The sequence below is a fragment of the Onychostoma macrolepis genome, chromosome 17, assembly GCF_012432095.1.
Source record: "Onychostoma macrolepis isolate SWU-2019 chromosome 17, ASM1243209v1, whole genome shotgun sequence".
NCBI lineage: Eukaryota > Metazoa > Chordata > Actinopteri > Cypriniformes > Cyprinidae > Onychostoma > Onychostoma macrolepis.
Window position 1 is genome coordinate 5,343,716 of NC_081171.1, and position 21,459 is coordinate 5,365,174.

General features: G+C 39.3%; 1 protein-coding gene across 9 annotated transcripts in view; it reads left to right on the forward strand.

Annotated features, from left to right (window-relative positions):
• Nucleotides 1–20,770, forward strand: part of LOC131523236 (neuronal PAS domain-containing protein 3) — a 313,372-nt gene extending 292,602 nt beyond the window's left edge. For 8 of the 9 annotated variants that reach the window (XM_058749405.1, XM_058749409.1, XM_058749410.1 and 5 more), the window contains 6 exons: nt 5,334–5,452; nt 9,116–9,309; nt 11,611–11,717; nt 17,122–17,269; nt 17,865–17,980; nt 19,198–20,770. In XM_058749405.1, the coding sequence (XP_058605388.1) occupies nt 5,334–5,452; nt 9,116–9,309; nt 11,611–11,717; nt 17,122–17,269; nt 17,865–17,980; nt 19,198–20,597 (2,084 nt within the window). In that variant the 3' untranslated portion in view covers nt 20,598–20,770. The remainder of the gene's footprint in view (nt 1–5,333; nt 5,453–9,115; nt 9,310–11,610; nt 11,718–17,121; nt 17,270–17,864; nt 17,981–19,197) is intronic. The other variant, XM_058749406.1, reaches the window with a different exon arrangement.
• Nucleotides 20,771–21,459: the final 689 nt, after the last annotated feature.

The following is a 21,459-nucleotide window of genomic DNA, read 5'->3' on the forward strand; positions in this document are numbered from 1 at the left end:
GGTCCAAGATGTATAGGTCTTCCTTACTTCAGCTCAAGAGAAACGAAGGTACAGGAAGAAAACATTCCAGGATTTTTCTCCATTTAATCTAAGTGAATTGTGCTCACCGTAGGCCATTTTCGACAGTCCAAAATCCATATTTAAGCCGTTTCAAAGTAATCCACACGACCCCAGCCAACAAATAAGGGTCTTCTTTACCACCACAATAAGCCGTTTTCAGAAAGAAAAAAAAAAAAGAACAATTCTATCATTTTTAACTACAAATGCCCACCTTGGTCCAGCTCAGTTTGATGCACAATGTCTAGTGGGAAATATGCATATTAGAAAGGTCACATGTGACATAGGCAGAAAGAACCGCCTCATTTTTGACAAGTGTGAAGAATTAGAATAATTAAAGAATTAGAATAAAAAATCTGACAAATTTTTGTGTCAAATCTTTGTGTAAGTTTATTGTTAAACCTTAATTTCTCTATGGATGAAGAAAGAAAGACCTATACATCTTGGACAGCCTGGGAGTGAGTAAATAATCTTAACAATTTCATCTTTGGCTGAACCATTCCTTTAAATGTTGGTGGCAGCCATTGACTTCCATAGTATGGAAAGAAATATTATGAAAGTCAATGGCTACCATCAACAATTTGGTTACCAACATTCTTGTTCCAGATATACAGGTTTGGTACAAGTTTAGGGTAAGTGAATGATAACAGAATTGTCATTTTTGTGTGAACTATCCCTTTAATGAATGACATGATATGCTAATTAATTAATCAATTTAATCACAGTTAATCAAATATATCAATATTTACTTCAAGCTTTGCTTCATAATTAATCAAACTGTTAAATGGTGATACAAATGACTCGAATTCTGAAAGGACTTCTCCTGTACTTATCTCCATATAGGGGTGGCGTTGAAAAATCACCAACCACATCTCAATATGGAGCAAGTGCTCCAATGAGAACAGATCTGTTTGAATTATACATAATTACTAACGTACAAAGCAAAGACTCGGACCAGGATGACCCTGTTCCTCACACCAGTCTTGAAAAAACTGGTGGTAAAGCCTGAGAGACCAGCAGCCCGCATGATTGATCCTGATTTATTTGTACAGTAAACGCCTGACGTACTGAATTGGTACTAATATTTCTATAAATGTAAATTGAGGAAAATTAGCCAGAGTACTCGAGCTTTCCTACAGGCCTATAAGTCATACGCTGAGCGTGTCGTGAGCGTGTAAGCCGTATACCGTGAGGACTGCGGTGCGGACGAGGACCTCCAGACCTGCCAGGTGGTTATTGATGGTCAACACTCTCGGCGAGGAGTGTAATACTTTTAAAATCTCATCATTTACTCCCAGACACATTCATTCTCTAAGGTTTCATCAAGAAAATTAATCCCAAGGCCTTCCAGATCATAAATTCACCTCCGTCCCACATAAATAATATTTTCCTTTTAAAAATTCATGTCTGATATTGTCAGTTTTATACGAGGAGCCGATTTTAAAGCATCATAGATGGTTTTATTTTTAAACTCCACAAAACTACTCTCTTCCATGAGGAAGATATCTGAGGAATTTTCTAGATTTTAATGGTTTTCTGTGTTATTGACTCGCTTGGATTGCAAGGGAGTTCATATACACAACACAAAAACAAAAGTTGAAGCGTGTGGAGTGTTGTGCTGCTGCTGGAACACAGGTGCATTGTGGGGATGTTGGTTTAAGTCGAACATATAAGACTCTCTCGACACACGCAGCAGATTCCCTTAATCTCATGGATTGGCTGATATTGATGATTTAGCAGATCTGCCCACATTCCTATCCGCAGGGCTTCCTGCTGGACTGCAAACATGGAAGTGCTGGAAGCTCATATGTGTGCAAAACAACAGGGTTTTTGACATGAATAAATACAGCACATCTTCTTTGCACACACTGCATTCACACAGACTTTGCATTCACACTGACTTTTGGTGACATACAGTAAATGTATTTACATTTTACAATAGTCACTAAGAAGCATGTCAAAATGTGTATTTGTTTTGTACGTTTATGTGGAAGTTTTGCATTTTTAAAGCATTTTCTTTTTTCTTATTTAGATATTTCTTTTCATTCAAATTGGGAATCTCTGATGAGATAAATTAGGTTGATGTGATTGGATTAGAGAGGTAAATTAAACTCTTAGAGCTGAAGTTTGTGCTTATATAGTGTATTAAAAAACTGTTTACTTTTTTGTTAGATGATGAGAAAATTTTCACTTTACACTGGTGGACAATGTATAACTGCTGAAAACATTTCTCATTATTATCAGTTAAAAAGAGTTTTGCTGCTTAATATTTTTGTGGAAACAATGATACCACTCAAACATTTGTATAAGATTTAAAAAAGAGAGGGAAATGAATCATTTTATTCATGCATGAAAGTCAGTGAAGACATTTAAAATGATTTCTGTTTAATAAATGTATTTGATAAATGCAAATAAATGCTGTTCATTAAACTTTATATTTATCAAAAAATCCTTTATCTCCATTTCCACACAAAATATGAAGCAGCAAAATTGTTTTCAGCATTGATAATAATCAGAAATGTTTCTTGAGAGTCGAATAAATTGTAATGATTTCTAAAAGATCATGCAACACTGACAACTGGAGTAATGATGAAGAAAATTCTGCTTTGCATCACAGGAATAACATTACATTTTATAATATATTAAAATTGAAAACTTTTTTTTACATTTTGTAATTATATTTCACAATATTGCTTTTTTTTTTTTTTTTACTTTAATGAAATAAATTCAGCCTTGATGAGCAGAAGATATTTATTTCAGAATCATTAATTGTAATGTTTCCAAACTTTTGGCAGGTACTTTAATAATAATAACAATTCTATATACTATATACTTTATTATAATATATTATATTATATTGTTATCATGATTATTAAGTGCTGCGTTTTATTTTTTACAGGACAATAGTATGTTTAATTACATTATAAGATATATCTTTTAATGTGCTAAAATGGGGGCGTGGTTTGTGGGCGTGACTTGGGGCGTGGTCAGATTTTCCTTCTTTTTTGTCTCTAGCTGATCACATGCCTGATCAGATATTATGCCACTGAGAATAATGTTTTTCAGAAATAGTGTTGTCAAAAACTGCATTTTTGTGCTGAAGATTTACTTTTTTGGATCATTGTCTTATTGTAATATATTCAAGATATTAATTAACATTCAATAGATGTTTTTCTGATGTTTTTAGTGAAGTTTTGAGATGTTTAAAATAAAACATGCTTTCCAAATTATGCACTTATTCATATGTAAGCAATGTGTGTTCACTGGGTTATTTTTAAACAAAAATCAGTTTTAAATCTTGAGGTTCATTGGTTCTAATGGTAATATGGATACTGCTGTGATCTACTACTCTAGTAACTCAATTCATTTATACATTTGACTGTATTCTTGACTTTATTTCTTATTGTACTTGTAGTGATAGTTTATTCATCTCTGGAAAAGCAAAGCGGGCAGGATTCCCATTCTTTGTTACTGTTCAGCAGCACGAGGGAAATCCTGAAATTCAGCGTATTGTTCAGGCAGGAGCCTTGAGTGTGTGTCGCAAAGGTTTTACTGTATAATTCATATTCCTGTCATTAACAGCAAAGCGAGGTCGCGGAGGGCACGTGGTAAATGACCTCTCTCCGTCCGAACGCCACACGTGTCAAAAAAGGACAGCATATCTTTAAACCCTTCTCATTCTTAATGAAAACGGCGAGTTGCAACGGCCTGTGATCTTGTGTTTTAGTCAAATAGAACTCTACGCTTGACTGACAGCTCTGATCTAAAGCATTTAAGTGCAAGTTTTGATCTCTCTGCCTTTGATTAAAACTAATGAGCTCATTTAATTCAAAATGGGAATCTCTGATAAGAGAAATAAGGTTGATGTGATTGGATTAGAGAGGCGAATTAAACTCTTAGAGCTGAAGTTTGTGCTTATATAGTGTATTAAAAAGCTGTTGGCATATTCTTGTGTGTTAGATGATGAGAAAAATTTCATAGTAATTCATATTTAATCAGAAGAAATGAAATGACTAAATATAACATGGCTCTGCCTTTTCCCCAGAGTGATAAAGGACTAGTTAGATTTTAAATGACATTTAATTCATGTTCTCAGAAAGAAAGAGAGAGGAGAAAAAAGGGCAATAGAGAAAGAGAGAGAGAGAGAGAAACAGGAAAATACAGCAGTCCAAACCCACAACCATATGACAGTGTCTATTCAACTATACTTTTATGTCCCGGGGGTTGATTTTATTAAAACAGATTTTTTTTTCTTCTTTCTTTCTGCTTGTTATATAATGTTCACTTAATTTTCCTAGATTTTTTTTTGTGTGTGTGTGTGTGTGTGCCTTCATTTATTTTTGTCACTTTTCAAATGTATTATATATAGATTTTACTAGTGTCCAAGACTTTCGATCTTCAACTTAGTAAAATAAATATACGCATGTTAGTATTTATTGTATAAAAATGTCAAGATAATTACGATTTTATCACAAATTATGACTATAATAATGGCATAATTTCCATCACAACCAACAATTTGATCGCTAATACAGATACAGCTACATTTGCACAGTCAGCCTTTAGATGGACAAACGGTTTGTTAGCAGTTTTGGCTCTCATACTGTCCTGTTCTTACACTAAATCTCCTCTATGGCTGTTTGTAACATGTTGAATGTCAAGACAAGTTAAAATGTGCAGTTAATTTGGCTCTAATCAAGCGTGTTACAGCAAATTAGCAGAACCTTCTTTGTTCGTCAGGTGTCCTTGTGTTAAGATCAAGGCTTGAAGTCTTTTTTTGGTAATCTTCCATCTGGTAAGAGATGTATTATATAGGATACGAAATACATTATTTTGTTCACTGTCATTGAAAATTATATATTGTAATTAGAATAAATTTTTTTCTGAAGCAAAAGTGAGTGGTGTTTTTACTAAACAAAGTCTGTTAAATTACGCTCTGCTTAATTTTCCCATTTCCTATGGAGGCAAATACATCTAACACCAGCCTGGTGAGGTTTATTCATTTGCCATGTAGAGTTTAAAGCAATTATCGTGTTTGCAGAGGCTCCGCTTCATGCTATTAGTAAATACAATTAAAACATTGTCAAAGTTTGATTAGCGCCTTCCCCCTTATCAGGTTGTGCTGTTTCATTAACTGTCTACCAAGAGGTGATAGAAACTCAATGAGAAGATATTACACATCATACTCACTAAAACAATCTGATATCTTGCTGTCTCTGTGAGTTGTGTATTGTTTTTTTTGTTGTAATAGGATGTTTGTTTGTTTGTTTCTGCAGTGGAGTCGAACAGCCCTAGTCTTCTGTCGCCGGATAACACTCTAGAACGTTCCTTCTTCGTCCGTATGAAATCCACGCTCACCAAGAGAGGCGTCCACATCAAGTCCTCTGGATACAAGGTAAGACTTGAACTGGGGCCTCGTTTACACTAGTGTGTTTTCGTTTTAGAATGAAAACGATCCTCATCTACACTGGCGTTTCAGAAACCGAAAACGCATGTCACATGACCATTCATGCAGGTACAGCCATAGATATGCATAGGTAGATTCCCTATTATTTAGATGGCGGATGCGTCTACGTGCTTGAAGCGGTCGAATGGGGAATCTACCCATACATATCTATGGGTACAACGAGCATGATGTTATTGTTTATACGGTCGTCAAGGATAAGCAGAGCGAATGTGGTCAGCCACGCCATCGTTTTCAAACTAAAACCGGGTCTGCAGCGTTTTCAGAAGTCTCCGTTTTCGACCTCGAAAACTACGGAGTGTTGTAAACCATAGGTGTAACCATAGCAAAAGTTAGTGTTTTAAAAACGAAAACGCACTAGTGTAAACGGGGCCTGGTTGATTGTTGGCATGTTCTAAAAGAAATGAAATAGTGTGAGCTGCCTTTAAATTAATTTTAAGTAAACTGAAATTTGATTTTTTTTTTCAACAATGATACATTAAATTGAGCAAAAGACATACATGATAATAAAGACATAATTTTACAGAAAAAAAATCTATTTCAAATAAATGCATTTCTTTTGAACTTTTTATATTCATCAAAGAATCCTGGAAAATAATGCATCACGGATTCCACAAAAATATGAAGCGGAACTGTTTTCAACATTGATAATGATAAGAAATTATTCTTGAGCAACAAGTCAGTATGTTAGAATGATTTCTGAAGGATCATGTGACACTGAAGACTGGAGTAATGATGCTGAAAATTCAGCTTTGCATCGCGAGAATAAATTACATTTTAAAACATATTCAAATAAAAACAGTTATTTTAAATTGTGATAATATTTCACAAAATTACTGTTTTTACTGTATTATTTCACTGTATTAAATGCTGCTTTGGTGAGCATAAGTGACTTGATATTCCAAAAACATTACAAACCCCAAACTTTGAACAGTAATGTCTTCTGGCACAATTTATATTTGTGTACTATGCGCTTTTTTCACTTTGTGCAATCATAGACAATACCACTGATACAGCAGATCACCGAATGCTGTACATTTAATATCAATCGGATTGTAAACCGAGAAGTGGATGATTGTTTGGATGGGTCTTTGAGTGAGCGATCCAAACCCCTGCTGCATCCATCTGGACGCAGATTTGATGCAAATAAGCGTGAAGTCGGGGAGCGCACTAACCCATAGCATAAATATTCACGCATGCACATTCGCATACATTACTGGCCAGACAAGGACACTTCTTATTGCATTTACTCCAAATTAAGTCAATATTTGTGTTATTACATAATACAAAAGTATGAATTTTGCATACAACGCGCCAGCATTAGGTGATAGGTGCGAGGCGGCGGGAAGCGAAGCACATCATGGCTGTTTATATCTCCTCTTCACTCTGGAGGTCAAATCAAAGTGAATTCTTCTCCAGCTTAAACCAGTCTTTTCTTTTTTTTGCCAAGGCGTCTCGGCCCCCGGCTCAGTTAATGCACTCATGTAAAAGCTCTCTATCATTACTTGTGCAGTATCGCATTTCAAAAGCACTCCAGAGAATCCCTAGGAACAGATGAATCTTATTTCTTATGTATACCTATTCTATATTCACCGACGCGGTGACGGGTGGGGTGGGGGGGGGGGTAGAGAGAGAGAGCATTGTGTGCTGAACCATGAATTATAAAAATTGATCCCTTTGTTATGTTGGCTTGTATTAAATTGAGATATGCTATGCGGCTGCCTCTCGCTGCGGCCGCGGTGAACCCTTGCCATGTCAGTTTGCATTTAGCAGCCTGAGCATATTTAATGTTTTGCCAGAGCTTATGATGTTCTTGCCAAGAGCACTCCTGCAGCAATTCACCGGCGAGTCTCTCTTTGTGGCAATTACTTCAAAAGTTGTATTTTCCAACTAACTTTTTGATGCCCCTCGCTTTGGGCTTCAGTAGAATCATTTCCATTTTGTATGCTTTTAATGCAGCTCAGTGTTTATTTATTGAAAGACCCAGTGTTGTACGTATGTAGAGATAGATGTGTGTTGTGGAGGCGATGTGTTTTGTGCGGGCTGCCGCTCTCTGGTGTGCCGCTCTGTTTGTGAGAATTCATGTATGGGTTTGATATCGGCCGTAATTGGACATCACTCTCTGATCGCGGCGTGCTGTGATGTCTTACTAAAGCTTGACAACAGCTGCATCAAGTGAGTTTGCGACTGCCGGTGTGTCTGTCTGATGCACGCTCGTGTCGCGATAACACACACTGATCGAAGACCAGAAGCACACATTTAACAGCTAGGAGTAAAATGTTACCCTGGACCACAAAACCAGTCATAAGGGTCAATTTTGTGAAATTGAGATTTATACATCATCTGAAAGCTGAATAAATAAGATTTCATTTATGTATGGTTTGTTAGGATCGGACAATATTTGGCTGAGAGACAACTACTTGAATATCTGGAATCTGAGGGTGCAAAAAAATCTAAATAGTAAGAAAATCACCCTTAAAGTTGTCCAAATGAAGTTCTTAGCAATGCATATTACTAATCAAAAATTAAGTTTTGATATATTTATGGTAGGAAATTTACAAAATGTCTTTTTTAATATCCTAATGATTTTAGGCATAAAAGAAAAATCGATAATTTTGACCCATACAGTTGTGTTGTTGGCTATTGCTACAAATGGGTCCAGGGTCACAAATGGTAGTATAAATGGTGATCTAAAATAGACACTTTTAAGAAAATATCAAGCATGCTTATTCCTTTTTGTTATTCTGGCAAAATGTTTTTGTAAAAACATCAAATTTTATCCCAAAGTAAAATGAGGATTTCCTGACTGAATGTGAAACTTTCCAGTCGTCTTTAATTGGCCCCTGATTTGAGATGGCTTTTGAATTGTGTGAAAGTTCGATCAAACTCTCAACTCTACACCAGGAGAGACACTCTTTTTTAGTGACTGTGGCAGTCCATCGTTCCTGGGGTTTGGATTTGCTTGTCCCTCAGCGGAAACGTACAAAGCATCAAAGAGCCCCACCGGCCTGAGCACTCGGTGACTTCGGGGCCGAGACTGTCTATATGAATGATGCTAATAGCATCTCACCGATCTCTGAGGTGAACCAATGAAAGGGTAGTGTCAGAAGTTTAAAACACTACAAAAACAATCCCCTCCAGGTTTCCCTGGGTGATTAAAATGGATGGATCCAAAAAAGAACATCGTTGCCGATCTAGTCAATGCATCCTCTGGGCAAAACGGGCTACAAAAGACTTTAAAGCATTACAAACTTTAAAGCCAGCGAAAATGTAATTAGTTCCTCTGCCTTTGTTATCTCTCGATTATTTCAGAGGGAAATGGTGCATTTTGTGTTTTTAATATTTCATGAACATGTACATAACGGGTACAAGAACCTGAGAATCTTGGTTTGGATCTTGGTCAAGTGTACACTAGTATGCAAAGTACATATTGCAATATCAAAGGGCTCAGATGACATCTTACATGACTTCATCTGTTTTATTTTCTGTTATATTTATACTGTGGTTGGATACTTTACTAAAGGATGTGAATGTAATTCAGAAGACAATTGCATCTGATCTGTTTTTAATTTTCCGCTTTGTGTCCTCTTCAAGGTTATCCACATTACCGGCAGGCTGCGGATAAGAATGGCATTAACACACAGTCGTTCGGTACCCAATCAAATCATGGGCATGGTTGTGGTGGCACACGCACTTCCTCCACCAACCATCAATGAGGTTCGGATCGACTGCCAGATGTTTGTTACACGGGTCAACATGGACCTCAACATCGTCTACTGTGAAAACAGGTAACATTCTTTATATTCTATAAATACGGCAATGATTTATGCCTAATGTTAATCTCTAAGAGGGCAACAATTTCACACTGTATTTGCACAATCTTATTTTGCAAAGCTTATATGCACTATTTAGTATAAGCCTAGTATTGTGTGCAGTTTGATTTAAGAGATTTTTTATCCACCCAAAAGAATGATAAACGGTGAAAAAGAATTTCAATTTCAGCTGCTTAAGTTCAAATGTGACATTATTGTAGAACTGAAGGATCAGCGGGTGAAAATGTGTTTTGCAAGAGTGGATAATCAGCCACACAGTAATGTTCATGTGCAGTTCATTATGGAGCTGATAGTGATGAGTTCTGCTTAAACGCAATCCCAGAATGACCTTGTTTCAACATCTATCGCTCGTTTGAAAAGCCGGCCAAGAAAAAACCCTCTTTTGTACTTACAAAACATCTGTGGTTCCACTGCTGCCCCATAAAATGAGAACATCTTAATTTGGCCTGGCTTGAAAGGAAATATCATATTAGTTTTATTAGTTTTATTTATATCTCTGGGATTGAAGTCATCCCAGTGTCTGCTAAAATTTTTACCACTCCCCTGCACTTAACATATTTATGAGAGAATGGAATCGGGCCAAGTCTATAGCAGAGTTATCATCACAGCAAAAGCCTGCTTTAAAATGAAGGGGGATAGAGATCGGTAGGCCATTTTTTTTTTTTTTTATACTGGCCATGTTCTCTGATCCGTGTAGAGAAGGACTGCACAGAGGTTAGAGTCGAATAATGTCTCGAAATGCGCCACTAATAGTATTTGCCCGACTTGAAGGCATCTCGTATGGTTTTAACCACCTGTTTTTATCAAATTTCCAATACTTCTGTAATAATTGCTTTTAGATTCAGTAAGCAGTTGGTAGAGCTACAGTATGTCAGAAAATATTACCTCTATAATGAAAACAGGCTGACAGCTTGCCATCACAGATGGAAAACTTTTTAATGAATAAAATCTGGTGCACTATATATTTAGCTTACAGAAGGGCTGGGAAATCAGAATCTCCTTATCAGTGAGGTTGACTAGAAACCAATCAGGTCTTTGTCCTATTTTAATCTGTCATTGACTGGAAAGAGATAATAACCCACAGTAAGATCTGACTGGTTTCTTTTTGGTGGGCTGCTCAGCTTTCCTTATTGATATGGCCATTACACTATAAAATAAAAAACTAAATAAAAAAAGTTAATTGGAGTATGTTTTACAAGAAACTACGATTTCAGTCTTTCTACTTCAAACTTTAACGTGTAATTCAATGTGTTACTTGCTGTTTCTTTGTAATTATTTGTCAAATTTACCAGCAATTTCTAAATGAAAATTGTTTCAAAGTAAATCCTACACCAATTTATTTTAGTGTAGCTTCATTGGATCAGAACAGCGGAGGAACCTGATTGGTTCTGACAAATAGCTAATATATGGGACCCTGGACCACAAAACCAATCATAAGGGTCAATTTTTTTAATATTTATAGATTAATAAATAAGCTTTCCATTGATGTATGGTTTGTTATGATAGGACAATATCTGGCCAAGATACAACTATTTGAAAATCTGTAATCTGAGGGTGCAAAAATAATCAAAATATTGAGAAAATCGCCTTTAAAGTTGTCCAAATGAAGTCCTTAGCAATGCATATTACTAATCAAAAAATTTACTTAATACTTTACCTTGGGGACACTTAATTTCTAGCGATTATCGTCGATTTGATTGCACAGATACTATTTAAACTAAACTGAGCTAGACAATGACATCTCTGAATTCAATAATGAAATGCTTAATCTTGTCATTATACATTACTGACACTCTATCCTCCAATTTGATACTGTTAAGTGCTTTGACACAATCTGTATTGTTAAAAGTGCTATATAAATAAAGGTGACTTGACTTGACTTGACTTGATTTATATCCTAATGATTTTTGGCATGAAAGAAAAATGGATAATTTTGACCCATACAATGTATTTTTGTCTATTGCTACAAATATATCCGAGCTACTCATTACTGGTTTTGTGGTCCAGGGTCGCATATGACATTTTCAAATACAATTGAAGTAATTTTCTCAGCTGTTGCTAATGATATTACATTATAACATCAAAGTCACCATGAAATGCCAAATGGCAACCCTTTTTCCATAAGATTTTCAATGCAAAATAGATGTCTCGATTTAAGTGAACATTCAACTGAACTATAAAAGTTGTTTAAAAATAGTGCAAAAGGGGGGAAAATGGTGTCAGTTTTGATTTTATGCTGAAATGATCCTTTTCTAGAATCAGCGACTACATGGACCTGACACCTGTCGACATCGTAGGGAAGAGATGTTATCACTTCATTCACGCAGAGGACGTGGAAGGCATTCGGCAAAGCCATTTAGACCGTGAGTATCTGCTCCGAAATCCATCCAATCAATCTGTGCAGCCACCCAACAGTGCCAAAAACTAGAGGATGGTTGTTAAAGAGCAAGATTCAGTGTCCTTACATGCTTTAGCGGGACTCATTGATCATTGGTCAATGACATCCTGAGAGCACACTGTGTTACGTGCCAAAGCTGGTGTAATGTGTTCGCTGCAGCACTTCAGCGTAATGGGACAGCAGTGTGACAGGCAAGATTATCCATGCTAGCGCTTCTTCTCATAACTGTCCATGAAGAACCGCTTCCCTCTGCCAGACGGTTAGGCGAGCGCGCATCTTCCAAACAAGCCCCGTATCGCTCGCGAGGCACAGAATCTCGGGTCGTTTGACAGTCTTACACATTTCACTCCTCTTTTCAGGTTAAGTTGCTCCTCTCAATGTACAGACGCCACATTTCAAGCGCATTTTTATGTCATGTAGTATTCATCTGGGCCGATCCGCCTCTGCAGAGCCCTTTGAAGGTTCCTCAACCTTTCGCACGCTCTGCTTTCATCGCGCTCGGCAGGAGGGCCGCTGACCGTCTGGAGGAACGTTCATGTTTTTTGAATATCCTAAATCATCTGTTAAGTGTGTTTTGGCAGCACACCTTTCCCGCTCCCCTCCACCACGATGGCAGAAATTCAAAACGTCATTGAGAGCGGCGTAGCGTTTCATACAGTAAATGTGTGCGCTGCTCTACAGCAGGCAGGTTGCCATTATTTAAGTAGTGAGGGTTGAGGCACAGGAAGAGGAGGAGGAGGGGGATAAATCCCTCGTTTTATTAGGTGTTTGCAGAGGAGGGCGGGTGTCCTTGGGGCTGGCGAGGGAATTTGGAGCTGTCTGATTAGATATTGGGAGTTCAACTGAATTAGAGCGCAATTACCACTGTATTGCACTGTCCCTTTGCCTTAAAAAGCCACCAGATTGGGTCCATTAGACCTTGATTTGAAACCCAGCGGAGGCAGAGGAGAGAGGACCGAAGCCCTGGATTGCATTGATAGCGGAGAGAGAGAAAGTGACGGTGTGAAAGGAGAGAGAGAGAGAGATAGACACAAAGAGAGGACTGCACATCCCCAGCTACCCCGGGCTTTCTAACCATCTATTACGCATTAGCGTGGCGGCAATCAACATAAATCTAGCCGCACTGCAAATGGCTGGCCGTGTCGCTACAGTAGAGAATGGATGGGGTTCTGTTCCCGCATTTCACTTTGCACGTTCAAACTCGGTCTGATAAAATGTGGTTAGCTGGTTGAAACAGTGTTTGCAAATGTTGCTGTAATCATAATTCAAATAACTTAAACTGCAGTTCAGCGATGCTTTTTTAAAAACTGTTAAACTAAAATGCAGGTTTGCTAACAAAAAGCAGCTAATGACAATGAATCTATTCATGAGGCAGTGTACATGCACAATCATACACTGATTATGCTGAATAACCTGCCAACATTTAAGGTCATGTAAATGCATGAAACTATTTTCTTATACCTGGTAAAAGTCAAAAAGTTTGTGCAAAATACGATGGGCATGCCTAGGTTTTTTCAGCAGAAATAAAATTGTTTTTTACATTTTTGTTTTTTAGGAAAAACATATTTTGATAGTTATTAGCGTCTTTTTGTTAAGCATATAATTACCCTCATTGTCAATGCAAATAAATAACCATTAGAGATTATTGCTAATTTTTGCACGATAAGAGCCGTTTTATCTAGTGCACGGATAATTAAAACTGCATTTTCTTACCACTTCACACCAGATACTACACCTATAAATACTAAAACTAGAAAATACATAGACATGGGTTAAATTGATTGAGAAAATTCCTTCAAATGATAGAGCATAGTTTAAGAAAGTGGTCAGTTATTGCTAATTATTACTTCTGTCACACTACTACTTGATACTTTTAGTTAGTTACTAAGAAATCCTAGCACAGTTAAATGTATTATAATGACGTGAGTGTCGTCTCAGCTTCTATCAAAGCCAGATCTTCAGGTGTCTGCATGAACATGACGTGCGTGACTAAGGAGCAGTCACACCGATCTCCCGCTGATTGCTAATCAGACACTGATATCGGATCACACAGGGCCATCAGATTGGTTAGAGCCTGGGATAAGAGGGATGATGTCAGTCTGGTCAAATCTCTCTGCTGCAGATGCGGTGACGTGTGCGTGGAGAAGACATTCCTTTGGCTTGAGTGCATGTGGTGTTCTTTATGAGTTGCAATGTATGATATATTACAGATGCATACTGCAGAGTTCATAGGCCACTGCTCAAGTGTTCAAGGGCCCGATAAAGCGTTTAAAGCAGATCTGTTTAAATTGAGCACCTTGACCTAGGGTTGCTTAAAGAGTCGTTTATGGTCCTTTATAAAATGAGTAGTTTCTGGCCTTTAAAGTGGCTGGAAAATGCTGATAGGTAGAAGAATTGTTTATTGATCATAATGTTAATTTAATTCATATTGCTGCTGCTGCTGCCTTTTTAGTAAAAACAACAAGGCATTGGTTTTTAACTACAGTAAAATCTCTATTCTGCACGGTCTCTTGTGGCCAATTTTTTTTAACTACTTTTTGGACATAATAAAACATGAACTGTCATTCTCATCTATTTGTTTAATGGTTTAATTTGAGCTTTGTAACTGTGAAAAACAAATAGCTCTGGTTTATCGAAGGAAAATTAGAAAGCCGACTGTTGGTGCTCATGAAGCATTTGAGAGCAGGTGTTTTATATGGGCAGAAATGCATTGTGACAGCTCTGACCTCACCTGTGTCAGCTTCCGAACAGGACCAACACGGCTTAAATTAATAAAAGACGCTGTGTTACACGACTACGTATAATACTCACCGCATAAATGCTCCGCGGGTGTGTGTGTGCTTTTACCAGCTGAGAAAGAGAGCGAGAGGGAGACAGAGGTGGGAAACGATGGCTCACAGAAGTGTGGAGAAACCCCAGGAGACTGAAGCTCTGTGCCTGAAGGCAGACTACAAGAGCTGGTCTCTGAAGAGTAGTTCAAACTGACTTTAATGAAAAACTCCCTTCACTCCTTATTGTGCTTGAAGATAGACTCCACAGCTGCGGAAAAATACACCTGCTCTAACACCCATCGCATGTACCGTTGACAATGCTTCTTCAGGTTTCTTCCATAATGGATTCAGAGTAAATATAAAATAGATGTTTCCGTTAGTCTGTATTCATGGATATGCTGCATTTATGTCAGCAGTGATTCATTTGCATAGTTTTTAGCTGTTTGCACCAGTTTAGCCAACCAGCTCTAACTATCTCAAGCAGTTTGGATCAGCACGTGTCTGTAAACAGCCAGCTTTGACCAGCTAGAAACTGGTTTTATCTGGATTTTGCAACACAAAGACATCTTTAAAAGCAGCAGATGATTGCATCCTTACTTGCAGTTATTCCAAAACGCCTTGAAACTGTGATGATGCTTTGAAAACAATGATCGCAGGTGTAATTTCACTTCTTGCCGCTTCTCTAAATGGCCAAGGCGTTTACTTCCTCCGCTGGTGAAGTTTTGCCATTAGATCCAAAGAATACAAGTTAAAAACCTCCAATTCACTTGTCCGGCCAAACCCTGCCCGGGTGCCGCAGATCTGCATGTCTGCTCTCTCATTCATAAAAGGCTTGTCTTTACAATAATACCCCAGTGGACTGCAAGGACTTTTCCATAAAGCAATTTCACGGGTGTAAATTACTTACTTTTATATGACAGTGACACCCTCCACCCCTCCTGCTGGAAGTGAGGCCACGCTGGGTAAAGGGTATCTGAAAGGTAGCTGCTATTATGGAAGGGATCCAAGTGATTTAACAGAACTGAAGGACAGAGGCCCTGGCGCAGAGAGAGCAAGCAAGAGAGATAGAATGAGAAAGAACGGAAGTAGAGAGAGAGAGAGAGACAGAGAGTGAGAGACCGTCCTGCAGGCTTGCCCGAGGCTCCAGGAGAAGGCAGGCAGATTAAAGGGGCCGTATTCCTTTTAAAGCCTCCGAAAGCAGCCAACGACTCCTGCACCGGAAAATAAAAAGAAGGATACAGAAAGAGAGAGAGAGAGAGAAAGGGGGAGAGAAAGGGGTGGCTTCATTACCACTAAATCAATAACTCAAGCAGCCCCTGATTGATTTAATGGCAGCGTAACTGAAAGGGGGTTAAAAAATAAGCCTCACCTGTACAGACGTGGTGCCGGGCGGAGCCGAGGGGGCCAGCACATCAAATGCAATGCAGATGAGATCAGCTCATCAGGTTTAAAGGCAGAGGGGGGAAAAATGTCCTAGAACTTGTAGACAGTAATGAGGGTTTAAAGGGACCGCTCGGACTCACATGTTCACAGACGGAGGGGAAGAATCGCTCTGTATGTATGACTTAAGATTTAATATACCGGAGCTGTACAATACTTTGATTCGGTTTCAATTTAATGTGCTTTATTGGCACAACAAATAGCTCTACATTTTGTAGCTGTGTACAATGAAAATGGTGCAGGATATCTATTTATCTGTCTGCCACTGTGAGACGTTAACTTTCGTAGTTAACAAAGTCTTTTTATGGAATATTCTCCATAGCAGTTCTTTCTTTTGTCTTCAGTTCTGTCATATGTTTTTGTCCAGCACATTTGCTTACATTCCATGTATACTGAACCTCTCCATAGACTCTCAGTAGCATGTAAACTTTGTTGAAGAGAGTGAAGGTGAGTCAAGGGTATGCCCACTGGCCACAGCGAACAAGTCAGATAAACAACTCTTGGCTTTTTGTCTCAATTTTCTAGAGTTAGAGCTTAGTTTTACATTTATTGGTACAGAAAGCAGTCGGTGAACTAAAGTCAATTATCGGAGCCTTTGGGACGGCTTCTTAAACAATGCTATTAGTCTATAATGATTTTAATTACTAGACTTATTCTTATATAAATCATCCTTCTCAATGGACTCTTTTTATGGAAAAGGCTATTTGTAGCTGTAATTAAACCCAGAATCTGAATTTACTACCGTGCTTGGATTCCGACTGTTTCTGTTTTGCAGAACAATGATTAATGCAAATTCATATTATTTGAGATCACCATTTAGCGCTTAATTTAGCCAAAATTATGGCAACTGCCACAGTGTCTTCACATGAGTAGCCTTAGACAAGGACACAATTTACAGAGCCTTTAGCAAACAGTCACAGCGCCCTCTGCTGGGCCTTTAAGATTAATAGTGTTCAAGATGGTAATAGGTTTGTGCTTCACCTGGTCACACGGAATGCAAATATTATGATTAATATTATTTGCTGTTGTTGTAATTAAACCTGAGTGTATGTAAAATTTTAATATATCACATAGTTCACTATATCTCCTTTTTCCTCTTCTGTTTTTCTCTTCCACCTCCTTTCCCTTCTGGTATACTATCCTCTTTCTATTCCATAGTGATGAATAAAGGTCAGTGTGTGACAAAGTATTACCGCTGGATTCAGAAAAATGGAGGTTATATCTGGATCCAGTCCAGTGCCACTATTGCAATCAACGCCAAGAACGCCAACGAGAAAAACATCATTTGGGTCAACTATGTACTCAGGTATATGAGTCTTCTACTTTGATGAAAATGCAGTATCTTTCGAATTTTGATTTGTTCCGTCCAGCACTGTAACAAGATGAAAGTATTTTCGGTAACACTTTATTTTAGGGTCTCTTAACTAGTTGCTAATTAGCATGCATATTAATAGAATATTAGCCATTTATTAGTAGTAATTAAGCACATACTAATGCCTTATTCTACATGACCTTATTCTACATCCCTAATCCCACCCAATACCTAAACTTAACAACCACCAAAGTCATAGTTAATAGTTAATAAGTGTTCCCTATTCCGTATTTTCTTACTTGAGAGAGTTAGTAATAGTCTGTTCTTCTGTAAGATGACGAAGGCCAAACACACTGATCTTCTCAAACTGCATTGTGATTTCTTACTGCTTTTGGGTCTGTGTACGGGCTTAGAGATCATTAGAATGCTCTGTGGATTGGGCTGCAGTGAATCAATCAGGATGTCTGGAACGTTCTAGAGAAGAGAGTGAAAGATGTTTCACACGGCTGTGAATGACTCTCAGCTGGAAAAGTGAATGACTTGTATCTTCTAAACGTGTCTTTTTTGTGGTTTATTTTCTAATGGGCAGTAATCCGGAGTACAAAGACACACCCATGGATATCGCACAGCTGCCTAACCTGCCAGAGAAAGCATCAGAGTCCTCAGAAACATCCGATTCTGAATCCGACTCCAAGGAGAACTCTGGTATAGTATCATTCCTCGTCCCATTTAATTGCAGTATGCCACAGAACATTACAGAATAAGTGAAAGGTTGTTGGTTTGATCCCACAAAGCCACGCCACAAGCTGTGCCTTGAGCAGGACACTTAAAGCCAGTTCTTCTTGCACCGAGGTTGTTATCCCTGTTCATGGAACAATTTCTGGTGGCATTAGATTCTACATTTTAGATTCTTTACAAACTAGTGGTATAGTAAAGTAACACTATACACAACACAGTTTCTTTTAACCAAATGCAAATGTCTCATCTGAGGGCTCTTGCTGTGTAAAATATCTTCATTTCAGTAATTACTGGAAATAATGTAGGACAAGGAAATGTGGTGCTTTCGATATGTCCCTAAAACTGGTGTAAATAGTCAATTAAAACTCCACAGCCAGTTGGAGATATTAATTATACATTCCAAAAGAAGATAAAGTGAGATTCCAGAGATGGTGGAGGCTGTGAGTGAACAAGGCCGGTTGACAGTCTGGGGAAAGTGCCAACATATTGGCCCCTGGGCATCTCTGCCTGCCGAGCCTTTTGCCAGCCTTCATCACAAAGGTTACAGACTGTGCCAGCTGCAGCTGGACCAAACCATGCCCTCTTCTCCTCTCACACTCCCTACCTATCTCTACACCCCGCCTTCTCCTTCTGTCTTTCTATCTCACTGTCTCTTTATCTCTTTCTCTCTCCCTGTGTTTCTCTTCCAATGCAGACATGTTTTTCCTAAGGCCAGAATTTCCAAATCCCTGTGAGATGTATTCCTCACAGTTTTGTTTTCCCCCCTCACTTCTAAATTCATGCACTTTAAAAAGAAAGAATTTTAATTTATTAATGATTTCTGATACATAGTTTGAGCTCATCTTGAGCTACCAAAGTCACTTGTTCTGAACAGAATTTGAGTCGACCATGACAAAACTAATAATTAACGACACACAATGTCACAAATAAGTCACCGGTGGCTAACGCTGTTGCCAAAAATAGAACATCAAAGAGCAATATATGTCCTTAGTGTAATTGTGTCCTGTACTTAGGAAGCATAATATATATCCAACAGGAGCACTTCCAAACTTTAAATGAATACCCTTAACATAAAACCCCTGATAGTTTAGTGAACTATGTTTCTTGTGCGAGAAACCTTACTTTGTCTAATAAGCTATGACATGTATGGAAACCTGTCATCTAAACCATTTTCTTTCTCCCAGAAGACAACGAAAACTCCAAGTCAGATGGGAAGGGCAATCAGTCTTCCGAGAACAGTGAAGATCCAGAGTCAGACAGTAAGAAACAGACGGGCCGGCCACCAGAGCAAGAGATGAGACGACAGGAGGAAGGAGACAGTTCCAGCAATCCAGAAAGTCAGGACAGTGATGATAGTCTGGAACCTTCTGACTGTGAAACAGACCACAAGGAGGGCCGCCTGGGTGGCTTACACATAAAGGTGGAGCGCTACGGTGATGGTGAAGTGGAGGAACTGCAGGACTCGCCCTCCTCTTGCTCCTCAGAAGAAGAAGAGGATGAGGTGGAAGATATTATAAAGGACTGCAACAGTGGAGGAGAGCTGAGCGGGCCAGCAATGAGTAAACACCAGAAGAGAAAGAAGAGGAGAAAAAAGCAGAAATGGGATGGTAGTCGGCAACGTCTCCGTCTGTCTCCCTCAGCCGCTGCTACCCCCAGCCCTGGCAGCCTGGACCCCACTCTTGGAGACCAGCCTCCCCTCCTGCTTCCACCCTCCCCAACCAGTTCCTCTGTGCTGAAGATCAAGACTGAGATGTCAGAACCTATAAACTTCGACAACGACAGCAGCATCTGGAACTACCCACCCAACCGAGAGATCTCCCGCAACGAGTCCCCCTACAGTATGACAAAACCCCACGACACCTTCCCTTCTCCCCCGCCTGCCGGCCTGCAGGTGTCCATCCCGGACTCCGTCCTCACTCCACCTGGTGCCGAGGGTGGAGGAGGCAGCAGAAAGCCCAACTTCAATGGCAACAGTAGCAGCGGCAACAATAACAGTGCCCCCACCTCTGTGTCCAGCGCAACTCCGGGCAGCTTGGTTCCTCCTTCCAGTTCCACCACCGCTGACCCGCTCTCCCCACCTCTCTCAGCCTCGCCACGGGACAAGCAGCAGGGTACACCCACCTCCTCCGGTTCCCTGCTCTACACCAGTGACCTGGAAGCCCTGCAGAGGTTACAAGCAGGGAACGTGGTACTTCCATTGGTGCATAGAGTCACAGGCACGCTTGCTGCCACGAGCACGGCTTCCCCGCGAGTCTACACCACTGGAACGATCCGATATGCCCCGGCAGATGTCAGCCTGGCCATGCAGGGCAACCTCCTGCCTAATGCCCACACCGCTGTGAACTTTGTGGATGGGCCCGGCTTTGGCATAGACCCCAAGACGCCCATGGAGATGCTGTACCATCACGTGCACCGGCTCAACATGTCCACCCCCTTTGGGGGTGCGGTCAGCGGAGCCAGCCTCACGCAGATGCCAGCTGCTAATGTCTTCACCACAGCAGAGGGACTTTTCTCCACGCTTCCGTTTCCCGTCTACAGCAATGGCATCCACAACACACAGACTCTGGAGCGCAAGGAGGATTGAAGCAAAACATCGAGACCATATTACTGTGTTCAACTGTGTTAAAAAAAAAAAACTCTTCTGAGGCAAAAGACTGTGTATCAAAGTTGGGGAAAAGTGAGATGTTCTAGCACTTTGAATTTTGAGCAATTGAGCTTGTGTAACTGAAATGAATGGTTTCTCTTCCTGTGTCTTTCTATCTCTTCAACTTTCTTCTTTCTCGCCTCCTTACACAAGTTCTTGATGACGGTTTCTCTAAACAGACTAAACAGACTCATCTCTATTGTAAAGAGTTCCTTTTGAGCCACAGGGAATTCATAGCACTGTAGCGTATGTTTTCTCTGAGGTGAGATATTTGTCCAGAGTATGTAACATCCTCATTAGGATGTCTTAAAGGTATTAGAAAAAGAAAATCGACAAGAAAAGAAACTGTTCCTGTTTCTAAAGGTATCTTGATGTAATCGAGATTGATGCTGACAAAAGGATGTTACCCTATTTGATGTAGTTCAAAGGGTTTTACGGTTCTTTCTAAAGGGGGAATAGTATTTTAGAAATAATGCTTTTTCTTGGTTTTTTATAGCTCAACTTAACTTGCAAATCATGCATTTTAAAAAAGCAATTTTAGCCGGGTATTGACCTGTGAATAGAATGTTACTATAAAATCCCAGGACATGGAACAGGTCAGTGTGAGATTTTTCCAGTTCCATCTTCTGTTTGCAGATCCATGGTGCTATCATTGAGTTACCCTCACTCAGCTGGCTGATGTTGGTACTGTTCCGGAACTCCAGACAAACGGCGGCTTCAGAGCTTTTCCACAGAAAAGTCAAACCTTCAACTTTTTCTTTTTTCTTTGATTATGTTCATCCCTTACCCGTTAGCACGGGAG